The 21,874-nt window shown below is 36.3% G+C and overlaps 1 protein-coding gene across 2 annotated transcripts in view; it reads right to left on the minus strand.

Annotated features, from left to right (window-relative positions):
- Positions 1 to 1,537: 1,537 nt before the first annotated feature.
- Positions 1,538 to 21,874, minus strand: part of STEAP2 (STEAP2 metalloreductase) — a 38,908-nt gene continuing 18,571 nt past the window's right edge. For both annotated transcript variants that reach the window (XM_072651532.1, XM_072651531.1), the window contains 4 exons: positions 19,288 to 19,805; positions 10,560 to 11,087; positions 9,381 to 9,545; positions 1,538 to 6,889 (listed from right to left, as the gene is read on the minus strand). In XM_072651532.1, coding sequence (XP_072507633.1) covers positions 6,605 to 6,889; positions 9,381 to 9,545; positions 10,560 to 11,087; positions 19,288 to 19,779 — 1,470 coding nt within the window. In that variant the 5' untranslated portion in view covers positions 19,780 to 19,805 and the 3' untranslated portion in view covers positions 1,538 to 6,604. The remainder of the gene's footprint in view (positions 6,890 to 9,380; positions 9,546 to 10,559; positions 11,088 to 19,287; positions 19,806 to 21,874) is intronic.

Raw genomic sequence — 21,874 nt, forward strand, 5'->3', positions numbered from 1 at the left:
GCATGCTAGTTCAATGTTGTGTTAGAACCTACAGTGTTAAAACATTGAGGCTTCCAATGTGTTGAGTAAATCATCTTTGGAGCACTGGATATGGGCAAGATTTGACTGGGAAGGCATGAATGTTTTGTGGCCTATACCTACATCAGTGAAATAATAAATCTACTAACATAGAGAGGAAGTGATGGCTTTACAGAGAAGAAAGAATATAAAGGACTGCTTGGAATTATTAAACCTCTTTCCAAAGAAGCAGAGTTGGATATAAGGAGATAGCAGAACCTTAAAAAACTATTACCTTCTAATATCTAAGATTTAGTTAGAAATTTTACAGGATCTTTAATAAATTAGGCAAGACTTTAAGAACAAAACATAGAACTATCCCAAAGGTCAAAGTTGTGTGTCTGGGTTTCCGTAGCGCCATGTGATTTAGACATCAAAGGGAAACACAGGGGATGTTTGGTCCAAGTCTGTTTTATTGGTGAGACCTAGAGAGTGTAAATGATTTAACTGTGGCACATAAAGAGTAAATGGATTTTCTAGCACATGGACCTAGATAATCTTGAGTCTAATTCCCAAGCTTTTTCTACTGGAGCAGTCTGGCTTGTAAGTTAAATTCTTGTCTTTGAGTCAAACTGAAGTGGTTCATAAAAGAGCTGGAGTAGGTGACTTAATTTATTTTTAAGTGGTATGTGGGTGTATGCTTTAAAGTTTTGACAACCCTATAAACCTGGTTTACTACTATTGAGGATTATTCTTCTCATTTATGGATTTTCAATCCCTCTTTATTTGTTACAAGGGTTGGGGTTTTTTTTTTGGCACATTCAACCAAAAAAGTGAGAAGAGAATGAAAGTGTTTCATGTTCCCTGTTTGCAGTATCCACTGCTTTGGATAACTGAAAGTTCACTTCTTTCTGATTTCATCATTATGCATTTATTTCTAAGAGTTAACATATTACCATTTTGTGTAAAATGCTGCTAATACAACTTAGCAAGTACACAGTTACTTGTTACTTTCAAAGTGCTGCAATCAGGTGTTTATCATTTCAAAAAGACATTTTACTGAGTTTCATGCCTGAGACATAAATACAAAAAACATACAGGACCAAGTATACTAAAGGATATAGGAGATGTTTTATAAGAGGGTGGAATAAAATGGAATATAATTTTGTTGGTGTGATAAAAGAGCAGTTATGGGGAAAAAAGTATTAACAATAACACAATGAATAAATGAATCCCACTTACCAAACTGAGATGTTTCCATTTTCTGACACTACCGCATAATTTATCATCATTACTAATTTATAAACTTTACATTTGAAAAGTATTTGTAGTTTTAACTTTAATAAACAAATGCCAATTTTAGTGAAACATTTGTTAATGATGACTGTGTTGTAGAAATACCTTTATTAATATGTAGTGGAAGCTTTTAGATCCAAAGAAATCAGAAAAAATATTAAATATGTAGAATCTTTCAAATTGGTTAAAATTATTGTAAAGAGAAAAAGGAATAGCAAAGTACTTCAAATGAAAAGTCAAAACATTTGGTTTGTTACTTTTTATTTAGTTTCATGTAAGGCAGATCTATGGGAATAATGTAAAAGCACTACTGTTAATTTGATATCCCTATTTAGAGAGATGACAAGAGGAACTGGCGAATGTCATGTATATAGTTACACACTGAAGAAATAAGTAACATCCACAGTAGACAAACTGCCCAACATCAGACTAGATGAGGCATGGAAACAGTATATAATTAACTAAAATGTCAGTTCTTTTGCAAATCACACGTTACAGCTTCAAAGTATTGGCTTTTAAAGGTAAGAATTATTGCAGTCCAGTTCATTCTTGCAGTGTCATGTTCTGACATAGTACAGCTGGTTGGCTGCGGGATCAACTCATCGTATTTAAAAAGAATATTACAAAGTGAGCAATAGACTTCTTTGAAGATAACATCTTTGAAAAAGCATTTTATAAAACAAAACAACTTGTCTGCTTCTGCAGTGTTGTTTAGCACAGCTATGAAAATTCTCTTTGGATGACTGACAGATTGGACATTAATTTTGGCTTTGTCTAAACAATGCATACACAGAGAGCTGGAAAGTGAAAAAATAAACATCAGCCTTTTTGTTCACAGGACGCTTAAACAAACTGCTCTGGGTCTTTGTATAGTAGGTGCTCAACAAATAAAATTTGATTGATTAACTCGACTGGTGGTTTTCACTGTCATAGAGACATAACCTTTATTTAAGATGTATATTTTCATTTTCTTACTAGTATATATTCAAAAGTACTCTTATTTTTAAGAAAAGATCTCAATACTTAGCTACTTGTCCTATGTATATCACTATTCCAGCATGCAGACAAAATATCTCCATAAAAATTGTTCTATTTATAACCATTAAGCATATAATCAGGTTTCTTTTTGTATTTGTGAACAAACGAAAATGACTTTAAAATTTCATGTTGGCACATCACAAATACAAATGCTGAACAGAATTTTGTAACATTGTACTGTATATTGATGAATGCTGTTACAAACCAAGACATTTACAAGTTTTAAAATTCACATTTCCAAAGTATAGATTTTAGACTGGATACAGATGTAATTAACTCAGTGTTTATTCTTAAATGTGTATGGATTACAGTTATGGCACTTCACTTAATATGCCATAAAAAGCAATACTTTTAGTGCCTTAACAAAAAACAAAAACATATTTTTCTGTTTTAGAGAGGAGGTAAATTGGGAGTGGGGTGGGCAATCTAGACTGTGATTTTGCCAATGTGAGGCACACATTCACTCTCCCAGTGCCCATCTACAACTGTTCTAGAGCTCACAGCCATAGAGATCTAGGTTTCTGAGACCTTGAGAGGTAATGTGACTTCTCAGGGTCCCACAGTCAGTATGTGTCAGAGTTCAGCCTTGACTACTCAATCTTCTACACTCTGAGTTCATCCCTGTCTTTCCACTGGACCACACAGCCTCTTTGAAAATGGATACATGCATAGAAATATGTATTATCTGACAGTATGTTTGCAGTATTGCATTATGCAGGCAATTCTTTATTTTCATGGATAAATGTAATATCTTTATATTACAGGGAAGGCAGTCTTTGTATTACATAAAATATAACCGAAAAAAGTATGACTGATGCATAAAACAATATATGGCCCACATTCCTGCAGCCCTTGGGCACAAAGAATTTCAGTAACTTGGTTATAGCGAAAGTAAGATTTTACTTTAGGCATTAAGTGAATACTATTAAATATAATCTTTAACATAAAAAATTTAAGTTGATATGTTAATTTGTAAGAAGTTAATCATGTATCTTAATAGTGGAACTCATTACAAAATCCCATATGTAGCACAAAATAATTATATCTGATAAATATTTACAAATATAATCTATTCCTATTTTAAACAAAAATTTTACATTTAACCAAAGGATTTAATTTCCACACGCACTTTTAAAAATATATGATAGCATATTAATATATTCCTATTCATCATGGTTCTAAATATTGAAAGATTTAAGAAATCTTCATACACAGGTTAAGCAGCATGATATATCATGGTTATTTTCCTTTTAGAATGAAATTACTTATTGCATAGGAATAAGAATTGATAGATTTCTCAGTGTATTATTTTGGTTCAGGTATAGAAACATACTCCAAAATACAGATTCATGGACAGAGATAGGACAGAGACTCCAAAGCTCACTTTCTATTACCATATATCCTCTTACTCCAAACGTAAGCTACCCCAAAATATGGACAAAATATGGATAGCTTTTTTTAACAGAAAACACATATTGATGTTCACTGAAAAATACTTAGGCAAAATTATTGTTATTATAAGTCTGAAAAAAATTTTAAACTTTCAGAAATTGAAATAAAGGTGTTTTATTTTTATTATCATAACTGTTATCTTCATCACTCACACTGCCATTCTAATAGAGTATTTTCATGCTTGGGGATCTTGCTCAGGTTTTATGTCAGCCAGATTAGAGAAAAAAAGGATCACCTATACTAAATCTGACATCATAATTTTGCTGTAACAGATAGCTGTATTTCTATTACATCTGGCAAGATGGCAATGACAGAATTTAGTATAATTTTGGAAACACTGGAAAATCATAAAAATAATCTAGTTAGTAAGAAACATTAAAGCACTCTATAAAATTACTTTTAGATATAATTCATAATAGCAAACTGTTTTTGCTTTGTGATACTCAACAGTGCATTAGCAGATGTTGTGCAAAACTCAGATTTATTAGCATCTGAAACACTTTCAACATTCATTCTTTTGTATTCCCCACTCCAATAGGTTAAAAAACCTTCAAAGACTTCATTAGTGTATATTAGCGATGAGTCTTTAGCCACTTGGTATTTTAACATTCCATTAAGAACTACAGGACTTGGGTTCTGAGGGTGGGAAACTTCCTCATATTAGGATTCTAATGATGAAGATTAAATGGGTCTGGTAAATGAAGTGAACAAATGAAATTATTTGAAATTTTTGTTATTCTAAAGTAATTCTTAAGGTTTTGCCTTTAGATTTTTTCATCCAACTAAACTGCTATGAAGTAATAAATATCAAGAAAGGAGAAGAATATGCTTAAAAATAAAATGAAGAGCTGTTAGAAAACATTGAAACTCACCAACGATAGATGGATGGTTATGATGAATGGATGTGAGAGGTGGATATGTTGAATGAATGAAAAAGTATTGATAATAGACCATTTATCACGTGCAAAGCACTATACTAAGCAATCCAGTCCCTGCTTTGTAGCAGCTCAGATTACAACAGTGTGGGACAAAAACTAAAGAAGGAAGAAAAGATAATACATTAATAATTTACCCAGTATGCATTAGGAAGTTATCCCACAGGGGGAAAAAGCCTCCTTTTGTATGAAGCCTATACTGAGCAAGAATTTTTCAGTAAGTAATTATAGGACCTTACTTTGAAAATCCACAAAGGATCTATCAGCAGTGAAATTAACCTTTTTTTCAATAGGTATGGAGGAAATGTACAAACTGTGACATTAATCAAAGTTTGAAATAAGTGAGTAACGGAAAGCCGAAACAAAAAATATTTTGGAAACAATTTACAGGAACAGTTTCTAAAGTCAGCAAATGAATAATTGTTTCTATACATCTTTTACATGCATGGAAACTTCATGGATGAATGCTTGGGCAGGAAATACACGGCCCAGCTTTGTAATGATTTTCAAAGGCTTGAAAAAAAGAGAAATAATGCTTCTTGGGCTATCTTTTTAACATAGCCTTTTTGGAAGAGATTCTTAATGGGAAGGCCTTGTACTGCTTATGACCTTGATTAGATTGGGGAGAGTTACCATGGGTTGTTCAATCTTTCTTGTCTAAAGTTATCCACTGTCAGGTAGACTTTCTTCACAAATTAACATAAGAAAACTCCCTTGGTGGCAGGCTGCCAAGCACAGTTTCCAGGTTTAATAGGATCCGGCTGCTTCCTCCTCACCCAAAAAGGTAAAAAAGAGACTGGCTACTGCCAAAGGCATTGTAGAGTTGGCCTCTAGGATTTAAGCTTGTAACTAAATATCCCTTGAAGCTAAGGTGAGAAGAAAAAGGGGATTTGTGTTGTTGGTGACTGTGGGATAGAGGTAATGTTTTTTTTTTTCAACTTTATATGGAATATTATCACTTATTTTATGTTAGGTCAAATCCCATGTGGTAGTGTGAACAAAGGGCACATGATGTTCAAACCTTGCCTACAGCCTCATCCTGGCTTTGTTAGAGATGTTCAGTTGTGGAGGTAGAATATTGCTAAGACTTCTGTCTTGTCTATTAATATGCCAAAGTAATTGCTATATTGTGAACTGAATTAATATAATCATGAAGTCACCATTTTTAGTTTATTACATGATTGTAGTACTTAAATTCATATATAAATATTTTATCAATCCACATCTTTAATATGTTTTAATGTAATTACTTGTTTAGTTTTTCTTTTAGAAGGAATTATTGTATCCATATTTCCTAAATGTTATAGTACAGTATTGGTGAGCATTAGAGGGTAGTGACCACTCAACTATATCCAATTTCCCATGCAATGTTTTTTTTAACCAATTAAGTTTTGTTACTCTATGTAAGTTAAAATTCTTATCACAGAAGTTTTATAATTAATGTTTTTGTTGTGTTGCAAATGTAACGTACATATATGATGAGTTATGTTAAAAATTTAATATGCTAGTTGCTTGAAAAAAGATTTTTTCAAAACATTGATAAATATGTTGGCATTCCTGAATATGAATAGCATATACCTTGGATTGATTACAAAATAGAGCTTTGACAAAGTGAAAGTAATAGTGATTACAGCTGTGCAAAAGAGCACTTAAAATTCCAACAAATATGGTTGGCTCCCTAAAAAAATTCCAAATGGCCTAACGTGAACTTATGAAAATTAATTAAAAAAAAAAACAAAACTAAGACCAATTGGGCTTTGACCTTCTTGATTAGATCTCAACCTTAACAAGTTTTGTAGCCCAGTTAGATAAACTTCTGAAAACAGAGGTTATAATAGAAATGATAACTCAAGTACAATTCCATATGCCACTACTACCATTTAGTATCACATTACTGTAACCCTTTCTGGTGAAAGGTGTGGAATTATTCCACTGGCTACTTCTATAAATTGGCTCTTTTCCCAGCCTTTTTTAATTCTTTTCAGTTTCCTGCTTATACATGGAAAGAGTAAAATGATTTTTCCCAGAATGACAATGGAAGGCAAAACAAGAGCAAGAACAAAGTTTGGCGGTGTATAAAACCGGTAGTCCTCTTCTTCGAAAGCTCTTTTCCACCCATAAATTAGAACATGGAAAGTACTTATGAGCAGGGCCACGTATCCAAGTGTAGACTTTGGGAGAGAAAAAAAGAAGAAAAAGAAGTTAGCCTTCTCGACTCCCTTAGACCTATCAGTGGTGCTGCTTCTCACTTTTTATTTTGAAATGTGTCAAATTTCTTTTTGTGAGGAGATAAATTTAACTAATTGAAAATGTGCTTTATTTAAAATTTCATTTTGGAAGCCATGCATCATAGAATATTACAAAGTAATGCAAATAAATCTACATTGTGATGATTGCTTTGGCTGTTTACAGTTTCAACATCTAAAAGTCAGAATTCTTAAACCTCTGGGATTAGGATTACTATACTTTGGGTCATTACATTTATCATATGAAAAGTAGTATTACACCAAAACAATGATGTAACAATAAACGTTTACTGACAAAGGCTTGCCCCTTAAGCAGAACAGACTATCCTGTTTTCAATTACTTATCTAAATTTAAAATATTTTGCACCTGTCTACCACTGTTTATTCAAAGGCCTCCAACGATTTCCAGGTATGATGAAATCTCAACTGAGAAAATATTTCTATTTCCCTATCCTCTGCTAGAAAATTAATTTGGACAAGGACCATGCCTTCAATTTGGGTAGAATTAGAAGAGGGTATGCAGTCAAGCATGAACCTAGTGCTATGCAAAAGAATTAGTCACATCTTTTTAAAAGATGTGAAAACTTCATTTGGATTCATCTAATTCAGAATTCATGAAAATTTAAATAGAACACACGCTAATGTCTACCTTTTACTCTGTATACTAAATTCAAATTTACCTACCATATGAATCTATTTCTAATATTTTCATTGGTGGCAGCAGCATTGCAGAGTGGAACAAACACTGGATCTCAAGTGAGAGGAGCCAGGTTTGAATCTTAGCTCTGGCCTTCATTCATCACCTATTTTATTCTGGGTGAGTCACTTAACTTTCTTGAGATTTTGCTTTCTCATTTGTAAAATGAAGGGACTGGATTGGCCTTTGAGGTTCTTCTCAGCTCAAAATCCAAGATCATATCTATATAACTGATAAATGAATTACATATGCTAATCAAGTGGATCCCTAAGGATAGTTACTTGTGAACACTTTACAGAATATTAGAATTGGAAGTAATTTTAGATCACATATTCCAACCCTTCATTTTTACAGAAGAGAGATAGCAGGTCGAAAGAAATGAAGTTACTGGTAATCAATTGATTTTTATTGTTGTTCAGTTGTTTTTGAGTCATGTCCGCCTCTCCATGACCCCATTTTGGGGGTTTCTTGGGAGTGGATGGCTGTTTCCTTCTCCAGCTCATTTTATGGATGAGGAATGGAGGCAAACGGAGTTAAGTGACTCACCTGAAGTCACACAGCTAGTAAGTGTCTGAGACCAAGTTTGAACTTACGAAGATGAGTCTGCTTGACTCCAGGCTGAACACTCTATCCACTGTGCTACCTACCTGCCCAAAGTCAGTCAATGACTAGGTATTAAATGCTTTTTATGTGCCAGGGTCAAGGCTAGCTGAAGTTATGAATACAAAAGTGAAACAACTGTCCATCCTCAAAGTACTTAAATTGTAACAGAGAAGATAATATGTACATGTATAAAGATATAACCCACAAAATAAATATAAGGTGGCTGTGGGAGGTAAAGGGAGGGAAGGGGGGACATTCACAAAAGTTTCATGTGAAAGTGGCACTTGAGCTGTCTTGGAGGAAACCAAGGGACTCCAAGAGATAGAGGTGAGGAGGGAAAGCATAGGGGATCATCAATGCCATGTTACTGAGATGGGAGACGGAATTTTATATGTGCGGTACATCAAGGAAGACTAGAAAGGTAGGAAAGGGCCATATTGTAAAAACCTTAAATGCCTAACAGGAGAGTTTCTATTTGATGCTAGAGGCGACAGGAAGTCACTGGAGTTTGTTGGGGAGAATTGAGACTGATCAGACCTGGGCTATGTAGACAACAGACTGGAGTTGAGGTGGGGAAACCAATCCAGATGACAAGCCTAAATAAGGAAGATGGCTTTGTGAGTGGAGATAAGTTAGACAAATGTGGGAAGTGAAGAGCCATGGAGAATGCTGAGAATTGTGAATAGGGGCTGCTGATAGTGTAGAGGTTCCCTTGACAGGAATGGGAAGCTTGAAAGAGGAACGGGTTTGAGGGAACAGATATGGAGTTCTATTTCTGGCAGGGTGAGTTGGGATGCTTATGTGGATAAGGAATGTTCCAACTCAACTCCAAATCCAGGGTTCTTTCCCCTGCATTAAGCTTACTCCTTTTAAAGCATCGTATAGATGTCAGCTAATATTGTCACTAAAAGTTCAGTACTTTGATCCCATCTTTTCATTTCATTTCACCTAAGGTGGGGTTGAGCTGATCTGGATTTAACAACCTATGAAACATAAGTAAGCTGTGCATCACAGCCCGAGAGGAACTTTTTTTTTTTTTTACAAAGATTATCCTTTAAAAAATAGAAATATAGGGATTGGTGAATTAACATTTTTCCTCTGTTTCCCACAACATACCTGGATAAAGCTGAACTCTCTCCAGTTTAAAGCATTGCTCACTGAAGGGATGGAAGTTACTGCTAATAAGGAAAGTAAGCCAAGGCTCATTATTCCAAAAGAGATATACATTTCAATTCTCCACACTTCTTCTTCATTCCAGGAGTTTTCAATATTTGCATGAACCTGATAAGAAAGTAAATTGAATTCCTTTATTTGGTAGGACATTTACTGAATCAGCATGGCATTCTTTTTGTAATAAGAGGTAGTATATATAAGAACATATTTTCAGTAAAAATGTCTAACTTGTGTCTAATTTTTATTGGGAAATAACTTATTAGATGATTGTCTTAGTGTATTATTTTGTAAGTACTATACTTCAAGAGACAGGATCCAGGATTAATCCTTGATTGCTTCCTGAATTTTTTTTTAACAACCAGAGCATTAATTCTGTAATGATGGTTTCCTTTTGATCTGCTCTTTGGTTCTATCAAAAGGAAAATTAAATCGTATTTGTAGATGTTTGATGTAGGTTTTTTGGTCAAAGAATATGGTATATTAAAAACTTTCATCATGAAGGGAACTTCAGCTCTGGGGACTCCCTTCACTAATTAATACTGGCATTTCATATCTATTTTATCATTTTAGAGAGTACTCTGGGACACTAAGCCCAAGTGACTTGCCCATGGTCATTCTGGTAGTTTGCATTAGGGGCAAGCCTTGTACCCAGGTCCCCTCCCCCAATTCCAAAGCTGGTCCTTTTATCCACTACTCTCATGTTGCTTCTCTTAATGCCTTAGATATGATGTAAATATAATCATTACTGTGGCATACATATTTAGGGTATATTAACATTGTGTCAAGATATACCCCACAAAAGTGATGCTGAAAAATCAAGTCTCATTGATAAATATTAGTATTTTCACAGATAACTGATGATATTTGGTAGGTTTCTTAGGGGTACTGAATAACTGTAATCAATTTCTCTACTGCTTGTGTTGATTACTATAATAGTGATAATCAAGCTTCAGGTCTTGGGTCGTTTGTTTTTCTTGTTCAATTAATTAATTGTTCAATTCATTAATTAAGTGTATTAAAATATTTTAAAAAGCAGATGACTTTTAGATCATTTAAGAAGGTATGTTACATAAGTAACCCTGAAAGCATTTTACTTAGCCAAACAAAAAGCATGTTCCTTACCTGCTGATAAGCCATGTTGAGAAACAAGTATCTCTCTGATCTTCTCATTGGTAAGCAAAGGCTATAAGCAACATGGACTGTAGCAAAGAAAAAACTTAGTAATCCAAGCTGTTTTCTACACTGTAACCAAGTCTCTAGCCAAGGAGGAAATCGTCTATATTTGGTGCCGTAATACAGCTGATAAGCAGCAGCCAAGAGTCCTGCTAGGTAAACCAGAGAGAGCAGAGTGATGGCGACAATGGGTAAGGTCTTGTTCACAATTTCAATAGGAATCTTGTAAAAGTCACTCTGCTGATTTCTTGCATATGGATGTATCACATCTCTGATAAAGGAATAAAGGAAGAAAAAGGTGGCCAGGCTTATTGCTACTACCACTGGTCCTCTCCACAGTGTGAACAATCGCAAGGGTAAGTTCTCAATCTCCCTGGCTGAGGAGAGTAATCCCAAGTCAACAGGAATGAAGTTCAGTTGACGAGCAAGTTCAATAACTTGATGTCGAGCTTGAATATTGTTGCTACACACATAGATCTGTTTTGGGGTTTAAAAAAGACAACAGAAAATCTGTAAAGATAATTTTCTCAGAGTGTTCTAACAGAGTAACACTGCTAGTTTTAGAAGATGTGAATTACAGAAGAAGCGAATGTTAGGGAGTAACGTATAAAAGCATTTATTATATGTGTCATATATGGATATATGTCGGGGACCTGAGATGTGATGAATGGGTACCTCCTCCGCTTATGCAGATCACACCTTCACATCCTGTGTGATTCTTATTCATTTCCTTCTATAAATCCTACAATGACTCTATCCAATAGGTTTTTATCTGATTCTTCTAATGCTGTGTGTCTACCAATTCAATATGTGAACTGTTCTTGCCATATGACCAACCCAACCTGTTTTCCTGGTACTTGTGTTTTTGGTAAAGTCTTTTATGCCACTTTTTGTGCACAAGTCATCATTGGTACTATCTGTCTCCCATGTACCTTTCCATTGCCTTTTTAGTCACTTGCCATTTTTATTGTGTATTTCATAATTCAGGTGCTAGCTGGCACCACAATGCAAAGAGCACCCATTCTAGAGTCAGGAAGCCTCATCTTATTGAGGCTGGCCACAGACAGTGACCTTGGGCAAGTTCCTTAACCTGTCTGCCTCAGTTTCCTCATCTGTAAAATGAACTGAAGAAGGAAATGGCAAACCATTCCAGCATCTTTGCCAAGAAAACCCCAAATGGGGTCGTGAAGAGTTGGACATGACTGAATCAAATGAACAAAACAACAAATTCCTTAATTCACAGTCATATAGCTTTACTGGAAGAACATTGATAGCAAAAAACCAAGATCTGTAGTTGGAGGCAAGTTGGTAATCAGTGAGGAAATCATTTCACAATCTGTGGACAATGTGAATCTGCTTGTTCTCCTGCTGGTCAGTTAGGGCCCAGCTCGTTGTCTACAGGCAGTGCCTATTCAAGAGAGATGCACTGATGGATTCACTCAGTGAAATGCCCATCTAATCACATAGAAAAGTCTAAAGCTCCCAGAGTTAGCAGTGAAGGGACCTTAGAAGCCATTCAGTGTGCCCTGCCTCTCTCTGTCCCTTCCTTCATTTTAGAAGGAACTGGGGCTAAGTTAAATGACTTGTCCAGGTTCACGCAGCTGGAACGTACTGAAAGCTGGAGTTGAATCCATTGCTTACTGACTCTTCTGCTACTCTGTGCTGCCTTTGTAACCTCTCCAACTACTTGTTTTATCTGGTGTGGTCACTTTCTATGGAGTAGTTGAAGATTTTATTGGGGAGGTCCTGTAATGGTAGTGAAGAGGGTGTGCCCTCCTCAGACAGGAACATTAGAACCTGAACTGGGTAGGGACAAACCTCTTCCCTTTGGATTTGCACAACACATTTTCCAGGACAGAATGGAGAACATGTCTCAATAGTTTATTTCTTTGCTGATGATAATCAGAATCACTAAGTCAGCAGCATTTATTAAATGTCTGCTTTTATGATTGTGTCTATCAAAAAATTCTGTATGATTTTAATCTATTGAAAGAGAACTCTTTAGATTGTGTGTTGCTCTATCAAGTCAAGTGCTTCTTTGTATTTAACAGTTATCACAATAGGACCTTGTATTCTCTACATCTCTTAATCAATTGTGTAACTAATCTATGAATGTCACTGTTTTTGTTTTATCCATTCCCTAGTCACCAGCTTATTTATAGTGAGGTTGGAACTGTTGTGATCAATAGTCTTCTCTCATGAAGCCAAGCATTATTTCATATTTGTCTTTGTATTACCCCTCATTGGCATGGTGCCTGATACATTGTAGGTATTTAAATTCCTGGTAACCAATACAATGAAGTATTAATTTTAACCATTTCTCTAAGCAGTCATTGATATGAAGCCTGATAGCTGATTCTAAAATGACTTCCACATCAGCAGTTATTTCTTATCTATTAAGACAAAGTTAACTATTTTATATTGTTTGATGCTCACAATATCCGGTGATATTAACGCTATATTGGCCTGAGTTTTTCAAATATTCCATGCATCTTTATCCTCTTTAATTTCTTAGTTTCTAATTATATTTTCCAAACTATCTTTTTTTTTCTAGTCTCCCTATGCTTATCTTTGCATTCAAGTCACCAAATATTAGTACAGATATTTACTTGGTTTGGAGGATCTTGTTAGCCGCTTTGTAAAATTTCTCAATTTCTTTATATTTTTCAACAGGTGTGAGAACATACTTAGAGCTACTTTCATGATGTCCATGTTTATATTCATTGTGAACACGAAGGTGAGATGATCAGCTATTCCATAAAATTATGTCCTATCCTTGGGCACATGAAAACAATGCCACAAACTCCTGAAGGCATTCCTCCAAAGAGAAACTCCATTCAGCTTCGATATGGATGTGGTTTTAGTTCTTCTAAGAACATATCAAATCACTGGAGGCTGAGACAGTGGTCTCACACATTATATCAAGAGTTAAATGAATGTTTATGAACTGTTTGAAACCCATATGATTCTTAATGATCTCTTCCCCCTTTTCCAAATCATCGTGGTCACTGAAAGGTGAAGGAGATTGCACGGGATTGAAGCTCATTTAAATTTTTAAAGTATCCTCATGGCCAGTGAGTTAATTAACTGATGGCCACCTTGCTTTGAGAAGGCTATCTTTAAATTTGTTGGGCTGGTCTTTGGACAACAGGCACAGCTTGGTACAACCTAGTAATGAAGCTTGTACTCTGTTGGAAGGGCCATATATTTGCTAGAAAGAGGCACTGGTGTGGGACTTTTATGGAAGTTAAAATATCATACAAACAAAGATGAAGTCAGTGATGCTATATGTAGATTAGTCAGAGGGAAGAACATTACAGGGAGAAATCCCTACTACCCCGTAAGAATGAAGGGGCAAAGAAAAATCCCCCTAAAACTTAGTGCATGTTGAATCTGAACTGGTGGGAGAAGATAAGGAAAGGATTACCTTTCTTTGTATCCCCAGCAATTCCCATCATGCCTGGCACATAGTAGGCACTTATAGCATAGTAGGCTTCTTGACTTATGCTTTTTATATGAGTGTTGTTGAAGACTGATTCATCAAAACAAGTGTTTCTTAAACTTTTTGGACGGCCTTTGGCATGATTATTCCATAGCTTCACTTCTCTTATCTCTAATGGGGAGGAAAGAGATCTGGGCTCTACTTCCAGATCTGGCACTGATGAAAGGAGCTTGGACTTCTGGGTTAGATCAGTTGTTCTCAATCTGTGGGCAAAGGACCCTAAGGCAATCCCACAGAACTTTGTAGTGGTATGGGATGCCTGAGTGTGTCCCTGAAAGGCTGTTTTCTTAGAAATTATTTTCCTCATCAGATACACATTTGCATATAGTGGTCAGATATGTAGTTAGATACTGTTATGAGTAATAAGGTAATTTTTTATCTAAAGGCAAAACTGAATTCATAACGTTGTCATTAATATTTTCCCAAACATACTCTGTCTTAACTTCTAGACTAATGAAAATCTATACTTTTAAAAACTGTGTATACATAATCCTCTTGTAAATGAAAAGGTACTTGCTAAGCAGATTATGTGAATTTTGAAAAATTTTATTAAAAGCCCTGTCCTCTAAAAGTAAAATACTAGTATTAGATGTCAGCATGCCAAATGCTTATTCAGTAGACAGCTTTCTTACCAAATGAATTTATTAATAATCAAAGGTTGTTGTTTTTGAAAAAATAAAGAGAAGCTATTTTCTGTTTACTTTTGTTATTTATAAGTATATTTATTTTTATTATAATATTTACAAAAAAGCATAGAAATTCTTTTTCTAGTTAATTTAGAAAAATAAATATACTATGAGATAATAACAGCCAAAATAGTTTTCAAATAAGTTAATTTTGAAATGATGTGTGGGAAAACACTGTGTTAAGCATATTTTAAAGACCTATTATAGGTAAGATATTATGCCAGATATTTTGTGACTGTATTCAAATATGATCTTAAGTGTTTGTTCTATGGTAAGGAATGTGGTCCCTTTAAAAGAGATCACTGTCAGCAGCAAGACTGTGCTACAGCAGGGCTGAGGGAAAGATTTAAAGAGTCAATTTAAATAACGTATATAAAATTTATAGCGAAGACCTGATAGGGAAACCAATTATTGTCAAAATAGTCCATAGGAGACTCACACAAACACAATATCATGCTACAATTCTTTCGTCTTTTGGCCCCGTGATGAAGGAAGATTCAAGGGAACCAAACAAAAACTAACACATAACTGATCAGGAATGCAAGGAGTAATCATGCTGTCCCTGCCATTAGCTAACATCCTAAAATGAGTGAACAGAGGTTGGAAAGAACGTCAGAGACTAAAGAAATATTACTTTAAGAATTTTTTACACCAAGTTGTCCTGAAACATCGATACACTCAAATAATATGACTCAAAAAGGCTTTGACTTTATATGTAAATGCCAAGGATTATCTTAAAAAATGCTTTGTTTAAACATTGGGGAGGAAAAGCTTGCTTAAATTAACAGTGACTGATAACCAGTTAAGGATAATATGATATCTAATCATACTTAAATATTTGCATTAGATTTTATATTACATCATAGAATATCTTTTAAAATATGGTGTTCCTGAACTATTCTTAGCTAATTTTAATTTTTTAAAAATTATGTTATCTGAATAAAAAACCCAGTTGAATAAAAATGTATGCTATTCCTTTCACTCAATTAACCATTCCTATGGTGCCTGGCTGTCCTGACAATAAACCTATAATTAATGCATCACTGTCTAGTTCATGGCAACTTCACCTAATTGTAGGTCAGGCAACTACAAGAAAATATATAGCTAGTATCTAGTATATGGTAAATACTTAACAAATACTTACTGAAACCTACAAATACACACCTAGAAAGTACTTGCAACTACTCCTTGTCTAATGAGTGGTCTGACCCTGTAATTTGGAATAAGATCTCTTTGGGTTCAAATTCTGAGGACTTTTGTGGCTGAGCGAACTGATTATTCTCTCTGCTTCAGTTTCTTCATCTGTAAAATTAGATGTTAGACTAATGGGTCAAAACCCTACATGGGGTCAGTTTAAGAAGTGCTGAAGGGGCCGCAAGTGAAAAAAATTTAAGAAACCCTGGACTAGATGACTGAAAAGACTTCCTATAGTTCTAAATCCTATGAATCCTAAATAGTGATATTACAACTTTCTTTTAATCATTTGGAAAGATCCATGATTTTATCATTGTGAATACCTCTGCCACTTATGTAGATCACAATTTCTCCAATTCTTATCCTTTGCAACTCATGCTTAATGGACCCTCCACCCCAGGTGGGGTTGGGGTCAGGCCCTGTCTTGGGCTGCAGCAAAACTGGTTCCATATATCTAACAAAGAAAGCCTTCCCAGTTTGGGGAGTGTTGATACAAGGCACCATTGGATTGGGACGGCATCATTGTGTGAATGAGATGAGATCAGTACCAAGGAATAGAGGTTGTAAACGTGGAGGACCAGAAGCAGTAAAGGGATTGACCATGCAGGGGAAGCAGGCTTGCTTGGCAAGGTCCCCACTCTGGGTCGTAATGATTATGTACCCAGAGAAGCAAGCGATGAGCTGCTGAACTTAGAGCTCTCATCATTTGCCCAGGGGGCATGTGCGTATTGTTTTGCCTGATCTTGTGCACCTGGCCCTACCCTTCATGTTCCTTTGAATTCTCTTCAGTTGAAGAGCCCCTGGAATTGTTACCCTCATTCTTTCACATGTCAACAACTGAATCTTAAATCACATCGGAAAATATTCCCCTCTCAATGCATCTCCTCCTACCCTCAGGGGCCAACAGTGGAACACCACAAGTACCAAGAGCTGAAGGTTCCTCTGGCCTACATCCATTCCAAACCTACCAATGGCTAGATGAAACTGAATGGTTCAGACAGTAAAGGATAGAATTCTTTATTTAATCTTATAATTCAAGAATGATTCTTCCTGCTCCTCTTCTAAACCAAGGAAAGAGGAAAAGTATGATCCTGGCTTACGCTTATGCTAATCCAGGTCTGTATGTGATGGGACTAGTGAAATGTCTGATGAGTATATGCTGAAGTGGGACAGTTGTGGGACAAAGTGCCCATTGGCTTCTTGTCTGGATAGTGCCGGAAGGTGCTGAAGCCTAACCCTCTCGCTTTGAGGACTTGCCGACAGGATCCCAGATACTCAGCCATACTTAGACTCCTATTTGTGAGGCCTTTCCTGAGATTTTGTGATAGATTATTTCACCTTTTTAAAAAATATACCCTTCTTGCTATTTTTAATAAATCTGCAGCTTGTCCTGTCTTCAGCTCCCCTCAGGAGGTATCTATAGTTGGTACCATGGTGCAGTGAGATAGCTTAGGAAAAATGAAAAGGGAAAACCAAAATTTGAGTGCAAGATATTGTTTAGTACCCATTGTAGAAGGGTTTAGTAAACTATTTGGGGGACAGAAGTCTAAGTGGAAATACTACTGTAGTGGTCATTTGGTTCTTTCTATAAGACAACTGGATTTTGAATGAAGGGCACTGGAGAGATGAACCTCATACTGAGAAGTAAACAAAACAAGCTTAAAAGACACAAATCTGGGGTTCCCACGTGATGTGATGTGGTAGAGGAGACCATGTAGCTAGAAGAGCTTTCTGAGGAATAGCCGTGCTGCTTCAGGTGCTAGCAAAACTGGAACAGAGGCTGAAGTAAGCCAGTTCTGTGAGCTCATCTCCTGCTACCATATTACAATTAATTAAACCCTTCGGATCACAGCAGCTGTATGAGGAAGGATAGCCCAACTGCAATCCACGATTGCTGAAGACTTAGTAGTATTATTAAGAGTTGGGGAGTGGGGAGGGAAGCGGTATTCTCTATGGTGTCCTTCACTGGTCCCAGACCTTTTAAGATTGAGCATTCTAGATATCATGCTAGAGGTTAGACCACCAGAATTCTCAGGCTATGGGGCAAAGAAACTGTGTGCTCTAGTACTGGCCTGTTACAGTGTAACTGATGCAGAACCATTCGTAAAGCCCCCTCAGCATGAGATGTCAACCTTTGTCCAAGGATGCAGGGTCCAGCTGACACAGATGGTAGTATCCTGGCCTGAGTATGTGCATTTTCCAGAATTACATTTATTTCCTGTATTATACTATATTATGAGAGGTAATATATGCAGCATATGGAGACGGGCCCAAAGTCTGGAAAGTCTGTGTTTAATGCCTGCCTCTTACATAGGTTGGCTGTGTGACCCTGGGCAAATCACTTACCCTCTCAGTACCCCTAGACAGCAAACACCAGAAGTGGCGCTGGTAGAAGGAATTTCCTTTCTGGGAACTGTCTACACCAGTGGTATCAAATTCAAATAGAAATGAATTCCTGCGTGTGTATTGGCTCAGAAAACTACAAATTAGCATTATCTATGTTGTATTTTTTTTAATTTGTTAAACAATTCCCAATTACATTTAAATCTGGGTCAGAGCACTGTGGAATTTTGGTGGCACATGGACAGGGGCATGAGTTTGACACCTCTGATCAATATTAATGAAATCACAGGTTCGGACAAAACCAAATCATTGCATTATATATTAATTCTTTTCTACTTATTTGTCTGTGCTCCACAGAATACACTGCATCCAGGACACTACTAAACAGATCTACTGAATACCTCTAGAACTGAGAACAAAACTTCCCCGAAGTGTACGGAGCTGGGGCAAAAGCCTAGGCTCCTCAATAATTATAACAGCACCTCCAAGGAGTATGGGAGGTTTAATTGGCTTTTAGGTAGGATCCTAACATCTGCAGTTTCCAGTCTGGGCACTTTAAAATATGCAGAGGTGGGTTGTATGAACTCATGTTTTATAGGCCTCCTGAACTCTCATAAACAATGTAATGACTGATGCACCATGAAACCAATTTATGTCTATCAAAGTGAAATGGAGAACCAAAGCAACTGTCTGGGGAACTGAGACCCCAAAACTTGCCTTTTCTTGAATTACCTGGATGCCTCAGGGAAAAGGCAAATAATTGCCTCAGCTCTTTGTTTTGGTGGTGGAGATGTGCCTTTACAGAGTCAGGACATTGATGGTTAAAAGCTTATGGCAGCCATTTATGGTTCAGTGGAGTCTCAGCACTTGGTAGGAATCTGTCTTAAAATTAGTACACATATGTCCATACACCCACATATTATATCTCTCCTCTAAAAAAAAAAAAGCATACCTGTCTGCTGGCATCCTTGGGTCCTAATTGGAGTGCCCACGCTGAGACCACATTGAATCCTTTTACAATGAAGGAATCCGGGAACAAGGAAGCCAAATATTCTGCATTGGATTCTGGGTACTGGTTTATCCTCATGTTATTGCTAACATCAATCAGGATTTTACCAACAAGAAGATGCCGGAGATCCCACAAAGAGGTATAATGTTCTCTATGTATTGCAACAAAAATTATATTTGTTTTTGTGAGGGCATCTTCATGATGGGTGACATCAACCACATGTGGAAAGAATTCTGAAGCAAATTTAGGGTTTCTGCTTCCTATAACCACATGATACCCACATCTAATAAGTCGAATAGTCAGAGATTTGGCAAAATCTCCGCTTCCAATTATACCTATGGTAACCTTACTTGCATCTTTGATACCATTTATACCATTAGGTAAAAATGTTTCATTAAGACTCTTAGGGCTTCCCATCATTGATATGGATTCCATGACTTGAAGACTTGTACGGTGCTAACCTAGAAAAGAAAAGAAAACGTTTTAAAGTCACTGAAAGCTGAAACTTTAAAGCAGCTCCACACAGAGCAAGATTAGATTGAGGCCACTCTGAATCAGCTGGGAACAAAGTCAAGATCCTAGAAATAAAATAGGCCTTTGAATATCTCAAATAGCTGTCACAGTGCTGATGCACTGAAACTCACAAACTCTGCCACTACAGGAGATGCCATGAGCCTACTGACTTATTTTTATATGTTGTGACAAGCACAATTATCTGATTTCCCAGACGACAAAAGATCTTATCAGTGTATTAGAAGGTTTAGGAGAAACAGGCAAACTGACAGAAACAAGAAACAACCATGAAATGCAGACACAGGAATCATGAAAAGGGCAGCAGACTAGACCTATTTAGAACATGATCCAATATGCTTTGGTAGCTACTACATGTCCTACTCTGGTTGTGCCAAGCTCAAATGGAAATGGGGTCACTAAAACATACATAAAGATCCCTGCAAGCTATATTTTTACTTTGAAAACCATGTCACCATTATCTATGTTTTAATTTATTTTAATTTTGTTAAATATTTCCCAATTACATTTTAATCTGGTCTGAGCTACACTGGGGAATGTCGTGGGCCACATATGGTCCATGGGCAGCATGACATCTCTGTATGACACTGTATTATGGATCACTGTAATAATTGATGGTAAGAAGAATCACTTTACATTATCAAGGAAATATCAGATTATGGCCTCTATACTCTGTTTAAGATGGCAGAGAAAAAGGAAATCAGTTTCAGAAATATTTCTTTTAAAATTGATTATAGATGAAAGAAGGATTTTACTCTTGAGTGAGTAAACTTTATGTCTATGTCACATATGTTGGTACAAAATAAATCACTATTTTAACAGAAAATTATCTGCTTCAAGCTCTTTTAAAAATGTGGCTTCATTATAGACTACATCACACAATAATTGGATTCCCCCCCTCCCCTTTTTGGATCATTCCATTCCCCCAATATTTACCAAGAGTGTACTACATACAAAATGCTGTTCTAGAAACTGGGGACAAATGGAGACAATAAAACAGTCTCTGCTCTTGAGAAGTGTATAAACACATGGTAGGTATGAAATACTGACAGAAAATTATGACAGGGTGTTATGAGGGCAAAGGAGAGGTGAGAAAGTACTACGGCAAGTTTTAGGATGGAGAGATCACTTTCACCTGGGGGAGGAGATCCTGTGAAACTTCTTGGAGAAGGTAGCCTGAGCTAGAAGAGCAAGATTTCAGCACGGGTAATTGAGAGAGGAGGGGAAAGTCTGGTAAATGTCAGGTACTAAGGAGAGGATGGAGAGTGGAAAGAAGGGATGGAAGAGGGGAGCTCTGGAGAAGGTCCATGTTCAGACAGGTAAGACTCAGGAGAGATTTCCCACTTCTCTTTATATAGAATGGTCATATTTTTCCCATCTGTCTGTTTAGCTTCCGAATGTACAGGAATGGTGGTATGACCAATCTTAGTTCCTGAATGGCAACGAGAGTTAAAAATTATAACTAAATAATTGGCTTTGTAGATAGGCTAATGAACCTCAGAAGCATCAACAATGTTTTACTTGCTTGTATAATATTCACTAATCTCCACATTTTTACCAGTGTAATTTTCATGTGTCACTCAATAACGAGCACATATTTAGCACCTTCTATATATCATGCACCAGAGAAACATACAAGGAATGAAAATTCTAGTTCTCAGGGAACTTATATTCTATCAGGGGAGACATATACATTTTAAAATATATGCAAAATAAGTCTACGGAGAATAAATATAAAATAATACAAGGCAATTAGGGAGAGAGGGGACTAGCAGACAGGATCAGCAAAGACTCTCTTAGGCAGTCTTATATGATGGAATAATCGTAACTGGACTGTAGTACTGGCTTTGCCAGTAAGCAGTCAACTTCAACTGTACACTGTACCCTAGTCCTATCACCATTGGTGCCTTATAGAACTAACCGCTCATCTCCTCTGCTTGTCTTCACCTAATGCTCTATAGTACTGGAGAAAGTTACAAAACTTTCCTGATTCTGTTGT

Source organism: Notamacropus eugenii, chromosome 3 (assembly GCF_028372415.1).
Source record: "Notamacropus eugenii isolate mMacEug1 chromosome 3, mMacEug1.pri_v2, whole genome shotgun sequence".
Classification (NCBI taxonomy): Eukaryota; Metazoa; Chordata; class Mammalia; order Diprotodontia; family Macropodidae; genus Notamacropus; species Notamacropus eugenii.